General features: G+C 49.0%; 1 protein-coding gene across 1 annotated transcript in view; it reads right to left on the bottom strand.

The window, feature by feature from the left end:
* Itpr1 (inositol 1,4,5-trisphosphate receptor type 1) overlaps window positions 1-17,588 on the bottom strand; it is a 297,390-nt gene that overhangs the window by 50,729 nt on the left and 229,073 nt on the right. Inside the window, exons 47-52 of the mRNA XM_070018999.1 lie at window positions 14,933-15,133; window positions 13,364-13,474; window positions 10,943-11,038; window positions 8,392-8,514; window positions 7,229-7,333; window positions 4,112-4,304 (exon numbers count right to left, since the gene is read on the bottom strand). Of these exons, the coding sequence (XP_069875100.1) occupies window positions 4,112-4,304; window positions 7,229-7,333; window positions 8,392-8,514; window positions 10,943-11,038; window positions 13,364-13,474; window positions 14,933-15,133 (829 nt within the window). The remainder of the gene's footprint in view (window positions 1-4,111; window positions 4,305-7,228; window positions 7,334-8,391; window positions 8,515-10,942; window positions 11,039-13,363; window positions 13,475-14,932; window positions 15,134-17,588) is intronic.

The raw sequence follows: 17,588 nt of genomic DNA, 5'->3' as shown, positions 1-17,588 counted from the left end.
CCACCAGCCTTTGTGCACTTCTCTCTGTGTGGTAACTGAAAAATATATCCAGTCTTCGATCTTCTCTCCAAGGGGTGCGGCTTAATTCCCTTCCTGGTGAACATGGGCCAGACCAGCAACGAGCTGCTAATAAACAGGAGACGGGGCAACTGGCAGCTCAAGACTTCCAAAAGGAGATCACAAAGAACCCTGTGGCTTCCTCCTTGCTCTCTCCCAGAACGTTTGCTCCGAGACAAACAACAGCGGTGTCAGCAGAACTCTCAGGCAGACCCATAGAGAGATGCGTGTGCAGAGGAACCGAGGCTGCTGCCCACAACACGTGGGAGCCCTGAGGAGTGGACCCCCCCAAGTCCAGACAAGTGTTTGGATGATGTGCCCTCGCTGGCATCTCAGGAGCAACACAGTGCAAGACTCGGGGCCCAAACAATGAAGCTCCCAAATCTCTGGCCTTAACAGTCTATGAGAAAAGAAAATATTTCTAGTGTGTGCTATTACATGTTGAGGGTAATTAGTGATGCAGTAATAGGAAGCAATCCATGCACCTTGGATGGCAGGCACAATAAAGTCCCTCTCATGTCCCTGCCTAATCAGCAGAGAGTGTTAACGTTCTGGAAAGGGATGTTATCTTACATGAAAGGGGGATGCAGCCTGAGAAAGGCTCTGCTGGACAGGCATGGCTGTGGAGAGAGAGGAAGAGAAGACAGAGCCAAAGAAGGCAGGCCTCTCTAGAAGCTGGAAAGGGCTGGAGGCAGCAGACAACAGGGCCCTGTCAGCACCTTGATGTTCGCCCAGTGAGGTCCTTTTCAGCTTTCTGAACAACATAAACATAAGGTAATACATTCATGCCGCTGTAAGCCTCCGTTTTTGGAAATGTGTTAACAGCAGCGATGAGGAAACTGACTGAATCTACCTCCCCTACCTCCAACCTTGCACGCTGTGTTATCCAAGTCTGCCCACCCCTGTAGATGCTCTCCCATCCTACTTTCTCTCTGAAGTCTTCGTTTCCCCTGCTTTCCCATAACCCATCATTGTTTGATTATAGCCTTCCATCATAAGCAGCCTGGTACTGCGGCTACTCACAAGTATGCTTGTGCTGTCTACGCCCCTTCAGATGGCAACCACCCCACCCCAGGACAGAGTCAGAGCCTGTGTGTGATTGAATCCCTTTGCTGGATCTTGCACTGTGCTCTCTACTTACTGGGAGCTGTAGGCTGGCTGGATCAATACACCTGCCATATTACAGCACAACTGTGGTGCGATGACCACAGACAGGAAGAGTGGGTTACATAACTATACCTGGGGCTTCTCTTGCTAATGCCCGCTCCTAGCTACTGCTATTTAAAGAAGCTAGCCTTAATTGGATGACTTGAAGTATGTATGTATAAATATACACACTCTTTCTGCATATAGTTTATATATTTTGTGTGTATATGTGTGTGTGTGTATATACGCACATATGTATATACATGCACGTAGACTTTTCCAGCTGTATTTCAAGTGTGATAATCATGGGAGAAAATCCCAAGCAAGAAAAGGTCCATGTCTCACACGTTGTCTTCCGGTTTTCTTCAGGAGAAGGTCATAGAGAAGATCATAGAAGGTCACAGGAATACTGACAAGGGTGTGTGTGGTGTGTGTGTGTTTGTGTTTTTGAACCTGTGCTCAGGTGTTCTGTATGGAAGAAGGTTTCTGGAGAGCAACACAAGTGGGTATTTAAATTCTTGCTGAAGAAAACACTAAGCAACATTGGCTTTCTGTTGAGTAATCAGTTAGGCTTAATCTCAGCAACACATTCAGGATAGGCAAAGCAGCTACAAAGACAGGCCAGAAAAACCTTTCCTGTAGACTTATGAGAAGCGAGCTGCTTTTAGGAGAGAATAATGTGTTTTATTTTATCTGTCCTTCCAATGAGTACATTTTGCCCTTCCTTAACTATGCAAATCATCTCAAATTCAGTTATTATTTTCTATTTTTCTCTTGGTAGCTGGTTTTGAAGCCAATTAAAAAATTCTCAGTTGACAAGTACAGTTATACTTAAGCTTCATGGAAACAAAACTGTTTTCCAGAAACAGAAAGACCAAAATGAGGAAAGATATTAACCATAATATAAAATAAATCACAAAATGAAGAGGTCCTTCGAGAATAAATGAATCTATCAGGTGTTATTAATTCCTCACTTTACTGGGGAGGGTCTGGGAATAGTGAAGCCACAGAGCCAGTGGGTGGCAAAGCAGAAATGCGTTTACCTTCCTGCTCCTGGGGTGAGAGCCTCCTGCTACCGCAGGCCAGAGATACCATCTTAGGAAGAGGCACTGGCTCACCAGCTTTTCAAAGAGCCCCTAAAACATATACATGTATCTGATAACACAATTTTTTTTTTGATCAGTTGTGGGGCTTGAACTCTGGGCCTGGGCGCTGTCCCTCAGCTCTTCAGCTCAAGGCAAGTACTTTACCACTTGAGCCACAGCGCCACTTCTGGTTTTCTGAGTGGTTTATTGGAGATAAGTGTCTTACAGACTTTCCTGCCCAGAGGCTGGCTCTGAACCGTAATTCTCAGATCTCAGCCTCCTGAGTAGCTAGGATTACAGGCGTGAGCCACTGGCACCCAGCTTGATAACACAATTTTGAGATAAAAAATATATCTGACCCATCTCAGTAGACAAGGACGCTGGATAGGAAGAAAGATGCAGTTCATTAGTAAGGTTTGGGCACATGGATTCACGACAACACACGAAGCTGCGATTATAAAATATTGGGATAGGCAAAGGCAATTGAAGAGACGTTCTCCTTTCCTTACTCTAAGAGCTGGAAGTGAGTATGCAGTAGGTGGGGTCTCTATCTCCCCCCTCCCCTTTTTTTGCAGGGAGAGGGTGTATTTTTTTTCTCTTATTTGCCTGAGCCTGGTGTTGGGTAGAAATTCCCAGGATGAAGCATGAGTGGGAGAGTTTCAGAGAGATCCACAGTAGGCTTTAAGGACACACTGCATAGCAAGAAGGACGTGGTGAAGGCTGTTTGTCACCTTGGGCAGTCGCAGGACATGGATCTCAGGGCTGGACAAGTCTGCCCTGGTAAGACATTTTAAAATGCTTCAGAGATATGTGTTAGAACTGGACGATCATGAGTGGGGGCAGGGGGTGGGGAAGGGTGGGAACAGAGTCTTCTGGACAACTGGTTTGTAAGGCTCCCTGTCACTGTGAATCTAGGAAGGTGGGAGGATGAGGAAAAAGTCAAAGATCAAGGAACCCTGCTGAGTGAGACAGCTTCAGCTCTGCCCGGATCGGCACTGATCAGGGAGAGGACAGGCACTGCTGGAAACTGACTTCAAGCCAGCTTTCCCTGCCCCAGCTGTACCTCACAGAAAGAACCTGAAAGATCGCGCTCGAGCCAGACCCCAGGGTTTCAAATAACAAACCCGGTGCCTGACTAACACACAGAAATGAAGCACGATCCCTTTTAAGTTGTTCACAACAGCTGGTGCCAAGTGTACTGTTCGTGCTGAAGGATCACATTAAAACCCCAATGAAAACCAGGAGCAAGGAAGCCCTCTGGGAAAGCCCCATAAAGCTGTCTTAGACGGGTAATTTCAACCTAACTTGGCTGAACTTCTCAACAGGACCTGCTGGTGAGCAACGAAGCATCTTATATGGCAAATGATTCCACCGCCCGTAAAATGATTTAGAGTCTCGAATCCGAGCTATGCCGTAAGAGGGCAAACACCAGCGTCTCCGGAGCAGGTGTGCTAGTAAATGAGCGATCCTGCTGTCTGCACGGCTGGCCCCGGTGACCCATCCTGAGTGCAAAGGCCTGGACTTCTCTCCTTCCTTTTGACTTTCGACGTTAAGATATCAAAACAGGCTTCCTGAGTCACCCATGAGACTCCCCAGTCAAATCCAGCCAAAGGCAACCTTTTTTAGAGAAGTTGTCTCCCTAGACCACGGCACATCTTTCAGCTACTCAAGTTCCTCTGATTTCCTGGAGGTCAGAGGTGGAAAAGTGTCACAAGTTATACTGATGTGGCTTCTGCCTGGAGATAACACACCACAAGGCCAGGCTTGGTGCCGCCCCCAAAGAGCACCACCCTGGGGAGTGTCAAGGCTCTCTCGAGACCCACCTCGCAGTTTCTTCTGCCAGTTCATTTCGTTGAAGAGGTCTTCAGAGCGCAGGAAGAAGTCGTTGATTTTGCTGCCCTGCTCATCTCTCTCGGTGGTGTAGTATATTCGTAATTTTGACTCTTTCGTTAGGAATTCACAGATGCTTGGCACGGGGAAGACGATCTGCTCCATTGTCCGGTCTAATCTGACAATCTAGGGTGGAAAAAAGAATAGGTGAGATTTAAACAATTTTGCAATGGTTCTAGTCCACTGGCAGTAGACTGGGGGTTCAAGACACGGGATCTGAACCTCTCTGATTTCTAGGACCCCTCCCCCCCTCGTGCTAGGCTGCTTCTCTCCAAAATTTATATAAAAAAATCCTTCTGGTAAGTCTGTCAGAGTGTTTTTCTAGCCTCGGACCCCTTTCGTTTCAACGTCAGCAACTTTTATCTGAAACAAATGGTACAGATTTTGTGTACCTCTTTTGGCGGCGGCTGCTACTGTCCAATCTACCTTTCTGCAGTAGCCAGGTGACTCCTGAACGTTAGCACATGCGCTAAGGGGAACTGAAGAATGGAATCTCTATTTCCCTAGCAGTGACACACTGCTAGTGGATGTCACACTGGACTGGGCCAATGCCAGACAGACCATGGGTGTAAACCTCACCTGAGATCTTTTCTCAAGATGGCAAAATTGAGTTATTTTTCCCAATGAGCACTTCGTGAAGGTCTGGTTTCTATCCGATCACCATGACCTACTTGTCCCGCCATCCATAGGACGTGAGGCACGGCAATCAACATTCCCATTCGACTGGGATGGCCACGCCGTCCCTCAGACTAGCTTTGTGGGGGCCCCAGGAGTGGACACTTCAAAGGTTTCTCCCAGGCCTTTCCTCTACTGGCTCAGTCCCCGGAGAGGAAGGAGGGAGTCTGATCTGGATTGTTTGAATTCTAGGACACGGTCCTGAGTCACAATCCTAGGGGTAGAGATTTATAAAGGGCCATGAGCTGTGGTACCACACAGGCATGTCCTCTTTGTTCTTACTCCCCCGAGGCTGGAGAAGTCAGGTGAGACCCAGGGCTGAGGCGCTCAACAGGAAGAGCCTGTTCTCCTCCCTCAGTACCTTTGTTCCCTGGTGGAGCAAGAGAGGTGACTCAGGCCACGTTATGGTGGGAAACTCTAGCCGAGGTGAGGCGGGTTCCCACAGGTTCCGGAGGCTATTAGGAGCATGGTGCCTAGACCAGCAGCTTGTAAATGAAGCCGGAACTCGGCTTTCAGGAGGCTTTGTTACCAGACGGACTCTGGTTCAGAGCCAGCCTCAGGGAGCTGCACCTGCCGTGTGGGAGTTAATGCCCAGAACCTGCCGGTGAACCATTTCTCCGAGTGACCTTAGTGGACACACAGGTGAGGGATCAACTCTGCATCTCCTGGTGCCAAGGGTCCTGATCAGGATGGGCCTAGTGGCTTACTCCTGAAGTCCTAGTTCTGTGGGAGGCTGAGATGACAGGGATCATGGTTCTAGGCCAGCCTGAGGAAAAAGTTCACATCATGTCAGCAGGGCTTTACATCAAGCCTGGCACAGTGGCACATGCCTGTCCTTCTAGCGATGGTAGAAGCCACAGTGGTAGAAGCCATAGTGGTAGAGGTCCAGCCCATGGTCTAACAACAACAATCCAGTAACAACAAAGTGGCATTTCGACAGGAAGTGACAAAGTGTTCCCTGGCTTTGCACAGACACCTCCCTTGGTCCCCAAGGGAGATCTGAAGGGAGGGTGGGTGGTGGCTAGGGGCCGCAGGCTCTGGGAGCCGCAGGCTCCGAGGGTCATATCTCGGTCATTTATAACCTCTCCCTCCTTAAAAAAAAATTAAGTGGTTATACAAGGGGTTTCAATGGGCATTTTTATTTTTTCCCGGCTTGGAAGTGGAAGGTGAGAGAACAGACGTGAGACCAGATTGGGAGACACTGTTCACACCGTCTAACTGACTGAGCCTGTCTTCTCCCCACCCACCCAACGCACATACGGGGATCACCGCCACCATTCCACTCTGCAAACACCCGAAGCCTGGCTTCTAAAGGATCCAGAGGACGGAGTCGGCCGCTAATATCAAACCTGTGTGCTCACATACGTTACTGGCCTAGTTACCAGCATGATGCACTGCCTTCGAGGCCTGAGACAGCGGAAGAACACATTTCTGAGGACTCTCTACCCCAAATACATTATGTTGCTGGAAGAAGTCTGTCAGTCCCTCCAGATCCCTCTCCCCACATGGACCCTGTATTTCCTCGCTAACCAAACAGGCAGCCTCATCATCTCCTACTGCCTGGATCCTGGAGGCAGAAGACTGTGTTCTGTAGGATGCTGACAGACAGCGCAGGTGTCCTAAACTGCACCCCAAACTCAGGAGTCAAACAGACCAGCTTCAAATGCCAGCAGTACCACTGAATGCCGTACAGGTGCCACAGCCTCACTCAGCTTACTGCACAGCTGCTCCATTTGCAAAATGGAGGTGACACCACCAAGCTCCCAGGAGACTTCTGCTTTGTCCTGTTTAAAATGCAGATCTGACCAGAGTGCTCCCCTAGATTGGAGTGCTCCCCTGGGTCAAAGTGTCCAATCAGTTCCTTCTATCTGAGGAGGGCCCAGATGGTTGAGGATGGTGCAGGAGGTCTGACATTCTGGCTGCTTGGTTGTATGCTGTTCCCCATCAGCTTGCTGAACTCTAGCTACTAGGGGTTTCTCTAGCCCTGTCTCTTACCTAGAATCTTCCCCATGTCTCAAGAGCTTCTCCCTCTGGCTAATCAGTTGCTGTGTTCTTTATGTCTGTACTTAGATACCAGTTCTTTACACCAGGCCTCCTGGGCTACTACAATCTATAGCAGGCCCCTCTGCGGCTGAGATCTCTCCGTGTGAATCTGCTAAGTGTCTGCCTCCCCCTCCAGACCTTGAGCAGGCACTGTGACTTTTCTGGACATAACTGGGTATTCAGCACCCATGTAGCTCACCACCTTTCCATTGCTCATTTGCGTGGATGTGTGCAAGCTCCAGCACGGGGGAATCGTCCACTGAAGATCTCGAGACCTCAGGCCAAACTCGCGAAGCCTCAGCCCTCCCAAGCCCTAGGCTGACTGCTTTCACCTCAATCTGTGCCGTGTGCTTGGCGTAGAATTCCAGAGCTTCATCTCCGTCCACTTGGCCGCCAGGTTTCAGCATGGTCTGAAGTTCTTTGTTATGCCGAGCCAACTAGAACACAGGCACGGAAATGCAGGGGTCAGTGTCTCTTTGTCGCAGGAATACATGAGCTCCTCTCTAGCTGTGAGCTTAAACAAATACATAATGCCCAGCAGCAAGCTGAAGGGCAAAGGTGCCAGGAGGCTGGCTCCCTTCCGCCCAGTGTGCTTTGCACGGCGGCTATTTTGGGAACCTGGCATAAAAGCATGGAAGGTTCGTGCCCATGTAGGGTCCTACTTTTCCTTGATTTCTTTAGCCAGGCAGGAGGGGCTGGCGTTTTTGGTGTAGCTCCATGGAGTCTTCCCTACAGAATATTCAGAAGAAAGGCCTCTTGGAGACTAGGGACTGCAGGGAGGAAAAGGGTTTTGAAATCCTTCAGCCGGTACGAGGGGCAGGGAACTGCCGATCTCTAGCCCGACCCTGCCATCGGTTTACACCCACATCCTCTATCTGAGTTTAAAAGGGACGAAGGAAACAGGAAACACGAGTCTCCAGCTGGGCTACCGCATGGCCATCTCCACCCAAAAGCACATCAGCGCCCCAAAAAGAGGAAGCAAGCTCCAAAACACAGCCAGTTTGGGGAGAGAATTATGCAACGTGGTGTTTTGGTGCCAGGGCATGAAGTATCACCATATCCCCAGAAAGGCAAACAGAAGGAAGTCAGAAGGACAGGTTCCCACAGATCTTCAAGTGAGATAGGCCAGGAAGCTGAAGTTTTCTTTAGGTTGTTACGAGAAACTCATTAGCGTTTATGAAAGCCTGACTCCTTCAAATGGCCCCAGACCAAAGTCATAAAGCATCTAATGCCACAGCTCAGGGCTGGATGCTTGGAAGAAGCCTGGGGATTTCCAAGTACTTCAACCCCCACTGCAGTGGGAAAATGGCAGTGTCTTGGAACAACCCAGCACCTTGGGGGCAGGTTGCCTAGGGCAACTGCAAGTCACAGTCTCAGTAGTTCAAATGACCCTAGGTTTAAAGCCTTCCAGGAAGAGCCCATGTGCGGCCCCTGTCTGGCTTGGAACTCTGGCCCTGTAGGTGGCAATGTCTGGAGGGACGCGGGGGGGTCATGCCTGGTGAGCGAGGATGTAGATGTTGTGGCCCACGTTCCTGGGGGAAGCAGCTCCGTCCTCTCCATTTTCTCCGTCCTCAAATTCCACTTCGCCTTGCATGTAGGCTTTCTTGATCACTTCCACCTGGAAGAAGGGCCAAGCCAACACATCCGGTGAAGGGGAGAGCACAGAAGACTGGCATTCACAGCACAGGTGGCCATGCCTGCTCCCAGCTCGGGGACCACTCGGCCCACTCAGCCCACCATCAGCCAGACAGCCTCAGAATCCTCCCTGATGCTGTCAAGAGCCGTCACCACCTATCACCACTGCCATGAGAAGGTGAACTCTTTCCCCCCACTTAGACCAAGAGGCATTCATCACTGGCTCAGACCTAGTCTAGAAAGGGGTTAATGACTATCAAAGCACTGTGAAATGATAAAACAAGATACAAGTATTGCCTAGAAGCTAGGCTTTCCCTATCTCTGTATTTCCTACCACCAACTCTCTCGAATCCCAACTCTTTCCCTTTCATGGAAACCTAAGATATCCATTAGCTTTGGGAATTTTCCCTGCATGTGAGGATGGAGTGTCATGTGGTGCACTCTCCGAGCATGCACTGGGCTTAGCATTTTATCATTCTTTTAAAAAGTTTAACACTCACAAGCATTTTACAAGGTACCAGAGATTCCCACTTTGTTATGGATGAAGAAACAGACTTGGAGATAAAAGAACACTGCTAAAGTCATAGTTAATGAGCAGGGATTTGAACTTGGCCATTACCCTTCACAGCTGCCTGAGCTGCTTTCCCCTCCCCGCCCTCCCTGCTGCACCCTGAGCACTCATCTCAGGCTCTGAGCATGCTCCGTAGAACAATTTCTTTACCTGTGGGCTGTTCCCACTCACCCCAGCTCCCAAGAGCAGGGGCTATGGCTGCTCATACTCAAATCCTTCTTCTAGTCCTCAGCACAAAAGTGGGCCTGTCCAGTTTGGCTAAATGGACAGACCATTTCAGCTTAACTAGTCCGAGAGTCAGAATGAATACTCCCTCCCCTGATAAGCTGTACTAAAAACTAATCATTTTCTTTGATGATTCAGGAGGTGTTTCGGCCTCCTGTACTGCTGCCAGGCCATTATTCTGAATGATTTCTCATTGCCCAATGATTCCTCTGTGTGGCAGAGAGCTACACAGATCAGCACGGATGCCAGGTCAAGCTGCTGGGTTTGACTTTGCAGGCAAGAGCCTTCTCTCTGAGCTTGTTTTCCTGCCAGTTCTAATACGAAATCAAACCAACATGTTGCATAGGTGGTGGGGGTCAGGGTACACACAGACACACATACATATGTGGGTGTCTGCACACATGCATGCATGCACGCATACATTCTGGATATCCGAGTTTCCCTTTCTATTTGGATTCTTAGAACCCAGTTTGTCCTGGGGAGCCTCTGACTCTTCCCATGATCCAGAATGATGATCTCCAACCACAAGAGGTTCACTCTGGGGCCCGGCGGCAGCCACAGCCCAGGGTGCTGCCATTTCCCCACTCAAGGGAGTCCAGAAGTCCTGAGGCTCATTCTTGGTTCGTGGCCACCTGACCAAGGTCTCTTCAAGGTCATTTGGACAGGCATACCCTGGACGCCACCGACCGTCACTTACATAAGTAGTTATGTAAAACACAGGACTCCCGTGTCCGGCAGGAAACTCCCTCCATGACCTCCCAGATCAAAGGACTGGGCTCCTGTGAACTTTATTTAAAGCAATATATAAAGGGACTTTGGCCTGGTCTCCAGTGCACATTTCAGGTCTGTGTTCATGTCCTTGTTTTAAGTCTGTCAGTTTATTGCATGAAGTGGGGGGGAGGGTGGAGTTCAAATAGAGAGTTCTGCCTCGTACTGCTGTTGCTGAACAGTGTTTGTCTCACAGTCTGCAACAGCAAACTCCCAAGCTGGAAGTCACAGCCCTTCGTGAATAGCACCCCTCAAAAATAAACCACAAAGACAAAAACCACTACCAGCCTCCAAACTACACGGGTGCCAAGAACGGCTGTGAACGCTTCAGTTCTGGACAAAGCTGAGGCCAAAGTAGCAGCCATGAAGAGAGCCGCGGAAGGAAAGGGCTCTCAGTGCACAAAGGACTTGTCTCATGCTAGGTTTGGCGTGAAGCGTCTCATCTAGACTTGAAAACCACCTTTCAGTGTATAACCTCTTTCAGAGATCAGGAAAGTGGCTCAGAGACATCCAAAAGTTGCCCATGGTGACACAGCATAGAGGGTAGAAGAGCTGTGGAGCTGAACTCAGGCCTGCTGGGATCCTTGACCAGGCTCTACGCTCTTCTCCGTGAGGAAAAAAAGAGGAGGAGCATTTCCCCTCCCTCCCCCCAAACAGTCAGTACTGACAGGAGAGGGCAAAATACCACATGTCCAATGTGGTTTTTTTTCTCCTCAGCCCGAGGCCTGAATTAAATGCTCTCTTTATACTTCTAAGTTGGGAGATCTCAGAGAGCGCTCAAGGAGGCTGATCTGCTCCCTCTAACGTTCCTTGGCGGCCTGAGTCATGAGCCAGTCACCCGACTCACCAGCTCCTTGGGTCTCATGTTGTAGAGGATCCTCTCTGCGTTCTCGCTGTCGTGTCTGCTCTCCATGATGGCCAGGAGCAGCTTGGAAGCATTGTTCTGGATGGAAGAGGCAAGGAGAGAAACGTGGACGTGCTGCCGGGCGCCGGCCTGGCTGCAGGCGTGTGCACCCCAGCTCCACAGCCGGGCCTTTGGCCCCCGGGCCAGGGGCATCACAGCCTCTGCGCCAGGCAGAGGAGGCAGCTCTTCCGACCCTGGAAACGGGGGTCAGAATCTAGCTTGCGGCAAGGGGGCACAACATGGTTACGGTCCATACTTGATGCCCCAATGTTAGCTGGGACAAGTCCTGGCAGGAACGGAAACTGAAATGTGGGTGCTCGTGGGGGACAGTCTCCCCTCCGTACCTGGACGGCAAGGGGTGGGGGGTGGGGAGGAGACATGGTACCAGGGCTCAACTCCCTTATGCAACATCACCTAAAACCTACATTCCCCTCCTTCATCTACTTCATCCCAAGATCACTTATACTAGCTAGAAGAACACAGCGCAAGGTCCTCGTTACACTGCACTGCTGACGCAGCGATGATAAGCAAGGTGCTCGCTCAGGTAAAGATGCTTTTCTGGGTACTTTTGATCCTGGGGTTGGCCGAACCTATGAATACTGCAGCTTTACTGCATGCCGCCACCCGCCCGGTGACAGCGGTCACGAAGAACCTGCTAGACACGAACCCACGACATTTTCAGGGTTGGAAGGGGCATGTCCTCTGCCTGGGTAGTTGCTGACGTTGTTATTCAGTCTTGTGGGTCAGAGAGGGCAGGCAATAAAGATAATTCCTCCCTGTCTTAAAAAACCTCTTCTATCTGCGCTTGTAACTTCTCCTGTTATGAGTATAGCTGATGCTAGGCAACCCAAGTGACCCAGAGGAACCCCGCATGCCTGCCACGCGTCCCAGCCCAGCTTCCTGATGATGCCAGGGCCTAAACTTTGCATGTTTCCTTGTGTATAAGATTCGGAAGTTCTTCTGCCTTTGGGCAGCTATGCTGTCACAGGGCAATTTTTTTTTTTTCTTTTTAATCAGGATCCTAGATTCATTAAAAAAAAAAAAAAAGCCAACCAGAAGTACGTGAACATTTCAGTCTCTTTCCATCTCCCATTGTGTACTTTAGGGTAAACGGAAGTCAGGTGCATGAGACTTGAACGATATTTGAGTCTAAAGCATGTGTCAGAAGGAGCTAAACATAGCCAAAAATGCATTTAAACGACATACCCAAATCAACTATTAATTTGGACTCTCAGTTCTAAATGATAGAGGAAAAATAAAAATAAGTGTGCCATTCATTTCCTTCTGTGATAACACTTTCCAAAAGCCTTTCATTCCTATGATGCCTGCCCTTCATGCAGGAAATGCAGACCAGCTCGTCAGCTGACCCGGAAGTTCTAGGTGTTTCACTGTAGTGATAAATGCTTGCTACTGCGGATGGGTACAGACAGAAGACAGGTCTCCACACGCCCCCACATGGGAACAGACAAGAGGAAGTGCGTCTGGTGGCATCAACATATTTCCAGACATGCTGCAGACACTTGTTCAGTTTTCAGAACTGGATCCTGGAACCCCCAAACAGAAGGAAGGCTTGGGGACACCCTTAAGAACTCACTACCCGGAACGCTCTACCAGTCTCTCAAGGCATCTATGAGGTTGGCCTGTAAAGCCTGTAGCTTAAGCACCTTAAGTCACTGCTTTCACTCCATAAAACTATTTTAGTGTTTATAGGGCTGCTCCAGTATCAGCCACCTGAAGTCCTCCGCTAGCAATAATTCAAAGAAACTTGCCAGGAGAACTGACAAGTTCGCCTGTGCAGAGGGAGGTTCTTGCCTTGAACTCAGGGTCTGAGCACTGTTCTTGAGCTTTTCTACTCAAGGCTAATGCTCTATCTATATCACTTCTGAGTCACAGCTCCACTTCCTGCCTTTGTTTTACACTGACATAATCAATCACTTTTCTGCTAGATCTATGTTTTAAGTAAAAAGAGATTTGGGGGTTTCTTTTTCTAAGTAGACTTAGATATACTGTTAGCTGACCAGTTGTCACCTGGTCCTTTCTCCTTCTCCAAGGGGAGAAAATTCAGAAACCAGAGCAAATGGCATTTCTATTGTCTGTGCCATCCAGAATGGAGGCTTTGGGTCCTGGATATATTATATTCTTTCTCATCTTCGAGTGGCACTTGGTGACCTCACAGTCCTAACTTCTTTGTAAATGAACCAGTGAAGTTCTGCCATTCAGTCAGCATGTGCAACTTGGATCACTCTTTCAGTCCGAACTGCCTATGGTACTTGTCTAACACTGACCACGTCTCATGCCGAGACACAACGGAAGAGCGACTGTTCCCAATGGCGAACACCTCTTTGCTGCTCAGTGCCTACTTGCCTTCAGTTCTAACACCAGGTCCATCCGCTTCTTTCCCAGAGGGTTGATGTCATTGAGGATCAGGGCCGTGATGATGTCAATGCCGTTGGACTCGTGGGTGGCTATGCAGTTCTGCGGAAACAAGACAGCGCACAGACCTTTACACAAACGCTGGCCCTCAGTCACACGGCCAGCGGGCCGAGCTGCTATTTCAACACAACGCTCACCACTCCCAGGGCTGTTTCTCAGGGAGCAATTTTTCCGTGAGAAAGTGGTTAAAAAAAAAAAAAAAGAAAAAAGAAAAAAGACAGACAGATGAAAATCTCTAGTTTCAGAATTAACAGTAAACAGTAGGAAAGTCCCTCTGCTCACCAACTGATAAACTAGCCGCATCTCATCCAAACACAACGGTGGGGACAGCTTTTGTTCTTTAAGAAAAATGTGGTATATGACTGATAGTGGGATCTAGGTTCTTTTTCCCCTTTAAGAGTGGGTTCCACTCTTACTACGTCACTCTGCGTATTTCGTGCTTGTGCTTAAAAGCTGAAGCTTGGAGAGCAAGCTTCTGGTTTATTCACACAATAGCAAAATGAATCATCTTCTTCTCCCAGGTAGGGGACCTACCCACCCCCCCCCCATTTGCGGCACGCTCTAATCCAGTCCAGTCTGTTGCGTTCAACAGGCTTCTGCTTTGCAGAAAAGCCAACAAAGTTCTAACAAGGTTCACTCTGATATCACAGAGAGTCCTTTCTCCAAGCCCACTGCATTTTCGTACTCTTACTTCATTGTAACTAGGAATTGGCCATGTGCTCCACCAGGAAAACAGTGAAGGGAAGAGGATCTAGCCAAATGGGATCCCCATGTTCAGGGGTTTTTCGTAGACAGTGAGCTGTCTCCTGTGAATGGCTCTCCTCTGGGTGAAGGTCCTGATTCTCCCAAATCCCTCCACATTTCACACCTTCCATGGCCTGGGGTTCAGAAGTGACCAGCTTCAGCCCTGCTGTGCCCTTTCTCTCCAGGAAGAAGCTACAGAGTGGTTACAAAATCCTACTCAGCCTGGCCTGGAGATCAAAACTCACAGACTTCAAGATGCCATCCATAAGCAATGACGCTAACTCAAGAAAAAGAAAAGGACTGAGCTCCATTCCCAAACGATACTTGTTTGGGGAAGCGAAAGTCAAGATACATTGTTCTTTCCTTTCCCTGATAGTGCACAGTACTAAAATCTCAACCAAAATTACTCTCAACTTTCAAGCTGTTCAATATGAAGCGAATTTTGTTTCTCTCTTTCTAGCTAGGTTTACCCCCGATCAAGTAACCACTTTGGGATTTCCATCCTCCTGTGCTAACCCCCAAAGTCAAGTTATTATTGGATTGTCAAACCAAATCAAGCCAAACCATGTCAAGTAAAGGGGCTAAAAAGCACACTTTCTATTGCCCAACAGGGTAAAGTCCTGATGTACCATACAAGGCCAGGGAACCCTTTCCACTGCTGGGAAATAGCCAGACCAACAGGCAGATGCACGTGACTTCTGAACCTATCTCCGTTTGCATTTCCAAATGACTGACACCTCCCTCCACCCCGATTACCTGGTTCTCGTGGCAAGGTCCTTGGCAGTACTCTGTCAGACTTTCCAGGGTCTGGTTGATGAGTGCAACATTCTTTTCATTTATGTACAGTCCAAGAAGACCAAGGCCTCCGGTGGTGCTTCCGCAAATGCAGTCCAGAAACTGCAGTGTCTCACACACCAAATTATAGTTGGTCTTGTTATTTTGGCAACGGAGAAAGTTCTGCCGGTGGTCAGCACCGGGGTTTGAGGGAGCAAGAGGCAGAGAGAGAGGGGAAGAAGTCATCCAGGCTGCCATCTTGGTTTTTGAACATGTGAGTGTTTTGGATTGATCAACAACTATGCAGACAGATGCATCAGGGGGGAAAGCCTGATACTTCAGCTATGGCTTTGGTCTGTGGACGTGGCCACTAACGGAGCGGCTTGCTCTCATTTACTCTTTATCCCTTTTGCTCCTCCCTGTTCACCAGCTTCTCATCACGTGTTTTAGAGCACCTGAGATTTCTAGAGGGTTGGATGGTGGCTTTGTTTAAAATGATGGTGGGGGCTGAGTAATGAACACCTTGAGTCCAGTATCAGGGACAGTCCACCACAATATGAGATGTCAGAGGCCGAGACAAGCCCAGTGCTATGGAGGGAGAGCAGCTTCTCTTGGCTGGCCATTTCCTCCATGCACAGGAAGGAAGGGGGTAAACGTGTGTACATGCGTGCAGTATCAGGATATGTGCTCCCCAGGCTGACCTGTAATGTTAACAAGAGACACAGGGCAAGGCACTTCCACACCCAATGAAGGAAAATCGCCTTCAACTACCTCATAAAACAGAGTATTTCCATGGAGAGGAGCTTGTTGTCAGAGGCTCCAGTGATGTGTATGCATGCGATTTCTTTTTCTTTTTATTTTTTAAAGAAGCCGAAATTAACTGCAATATTCTTTATCTCATAGATACAAAAGTGACAAAGTTTAGTCTAGAAACACAAAACAGAAATAACCAAAAGATAAATAACTGGAGATGGTCTTTGAAATGTAAGTGGGGAATGTTCATCCCAGCACTGCCTGCCACAGTGGGGAAGGCAAGCCGCCTACGTACCCGTTCACCGTGGAGGGGCTATAAAAAACACCCTAGGATGCCAATGTTATTTCACATGAGAAACGAGAACACTGAGTAGATATAGAATGTGCCAATGCGGAAAGATACCTGTGCCCGCAATGAGGTAAAAATCAAAAACAGAACAAACAGAAACAAAAACAAAATGAAAAACTCCAACAACAATAAGCGGCAAAGAGATTAGGACATGATGCAAATGACAGTGATGTGCAATGTTCCCACTCAGATATTCAGCAAAAAAGGCTGGAATGTTCTCTATGGAAAGAAGAACTCTTCTTCATTACTTATTTTCACTTGAACGTTTATGAAAGAAGTATCTTCACACAGCCCTTGCACAATGTAGGCATTTGGTGAAAGCCGGTTACGAGTTGGTGGTCAGGTTCAATGCTGTTTTGCCACCAAACTAACCCACCTCTCTAACTTCATCCAAGTCCCTTGCGTTCTCTAAGAGATGATTTGGGGGTGCTTCACAGTGGTTCTCTCTCGCGCTAAGGAGGGAGAAGCCTGGCTCGGTGGAGGTGGGAAGTTGCTGCTTGGCTGTCCTCTCATGGTGCAGGAGCAGAGGATGCTCAAAGTAGGCATGCCCTGATTGGCTGGTTGTCTACAGCTTAGTTCTCAAGGCTGCGGTCACTGCTCCCATCATGCCCCACTGTGGCTGGTGGCAGTGGGTTCCTTTCTGTCAAGTACTTTTTATTTTCCTGCAGCTGGGGCTTCCAACACATGACTCCCTAAGCCTGCTCCTTTCTCCTCCAACCTCATTCCTCTCTCCTCCAACCTCACACTCCTCTTCTTTTGGCTGTGATCTAAACTCTTTTTTTTCCCCCAGGAGGCCCTTCCTCCCAACTCCCAACACCCATGAAATGGTGGCCCTCCAGGCTAAACCTCTGCTCTGTGCACACGTGATGACAACGGAGGGTACCTGGCAGCTTGCCCAGGGCTCATGTCTACGTGGATGGCAACCGGCTATGAGTTCAAAGAGACGGAGGAGAGGGAGTCAGGGAAGTCTCCAGTCCCATGAGGCACACATGTTTTGAACGCCCCACGAGGTCCAGTCAGTCTCTCACGGTCTCAACAGTGTCTAGCTGGGAATCGTCCCCGCCCTCACTCAGACCCGTTTCTTCCAGCCCTCTGTGACGCGGCGCTGTGCCTCTCCCGGAGGCAGGCCGGAGCGCTTCTGATTCACTGTCACCACAAGCTGTTCAGTGTCAGCCAGGCTGGGGAAATCCTACTCTTTTTGGGGGTCTTCCTGAGAGAGTGCAGGCTAGATGATATCTAATCCAAAGGGGAGGGGGGTAAAATGAATACAAGACTTCGTGCTGACGCAGACCCTGCTTTCGTTCACTTGGGGGTGGGGCTGGGGTCTCAGCCAGAGGCACACCTGAAGCCACGTGGAAACTGATTCATGCGCTGATCCTCCCATTGAGTTTCTGACTAAGCAAGGCTGGCTTAAGGTAGTAACAGCCCCTTTGGCAAAGACAGGCTCAGTGGCTTTCTGTCTCCTGAACATTTACCAACAGGAAGAAAGTTAAGGTTATAAATACGACAGGAAGCTCTGGCGGGAGTCCAGAGACG

The sequence above is a fragment of the Dipodomys merriami genome, unplaced genomic scaffold (assembly GCF_024711535.1).
Source record: "Dipodomys merriami isolate MVZ:Mamm:240054 unplaced genomic scaffold, mDipMer1.0.p SCAF_13, whole genome shotgun sequence".
In the NCBI taxonomy this organism is placed as follows: Eukaryota; Metazoa; Chordata; class Mammalia; order Rodentia; family Heteromyidae; genus Dipodomys; species Dipodomys merriami.
This window is presented reverse-complemented; position numbering and strand designations above follow the sequence as displayed.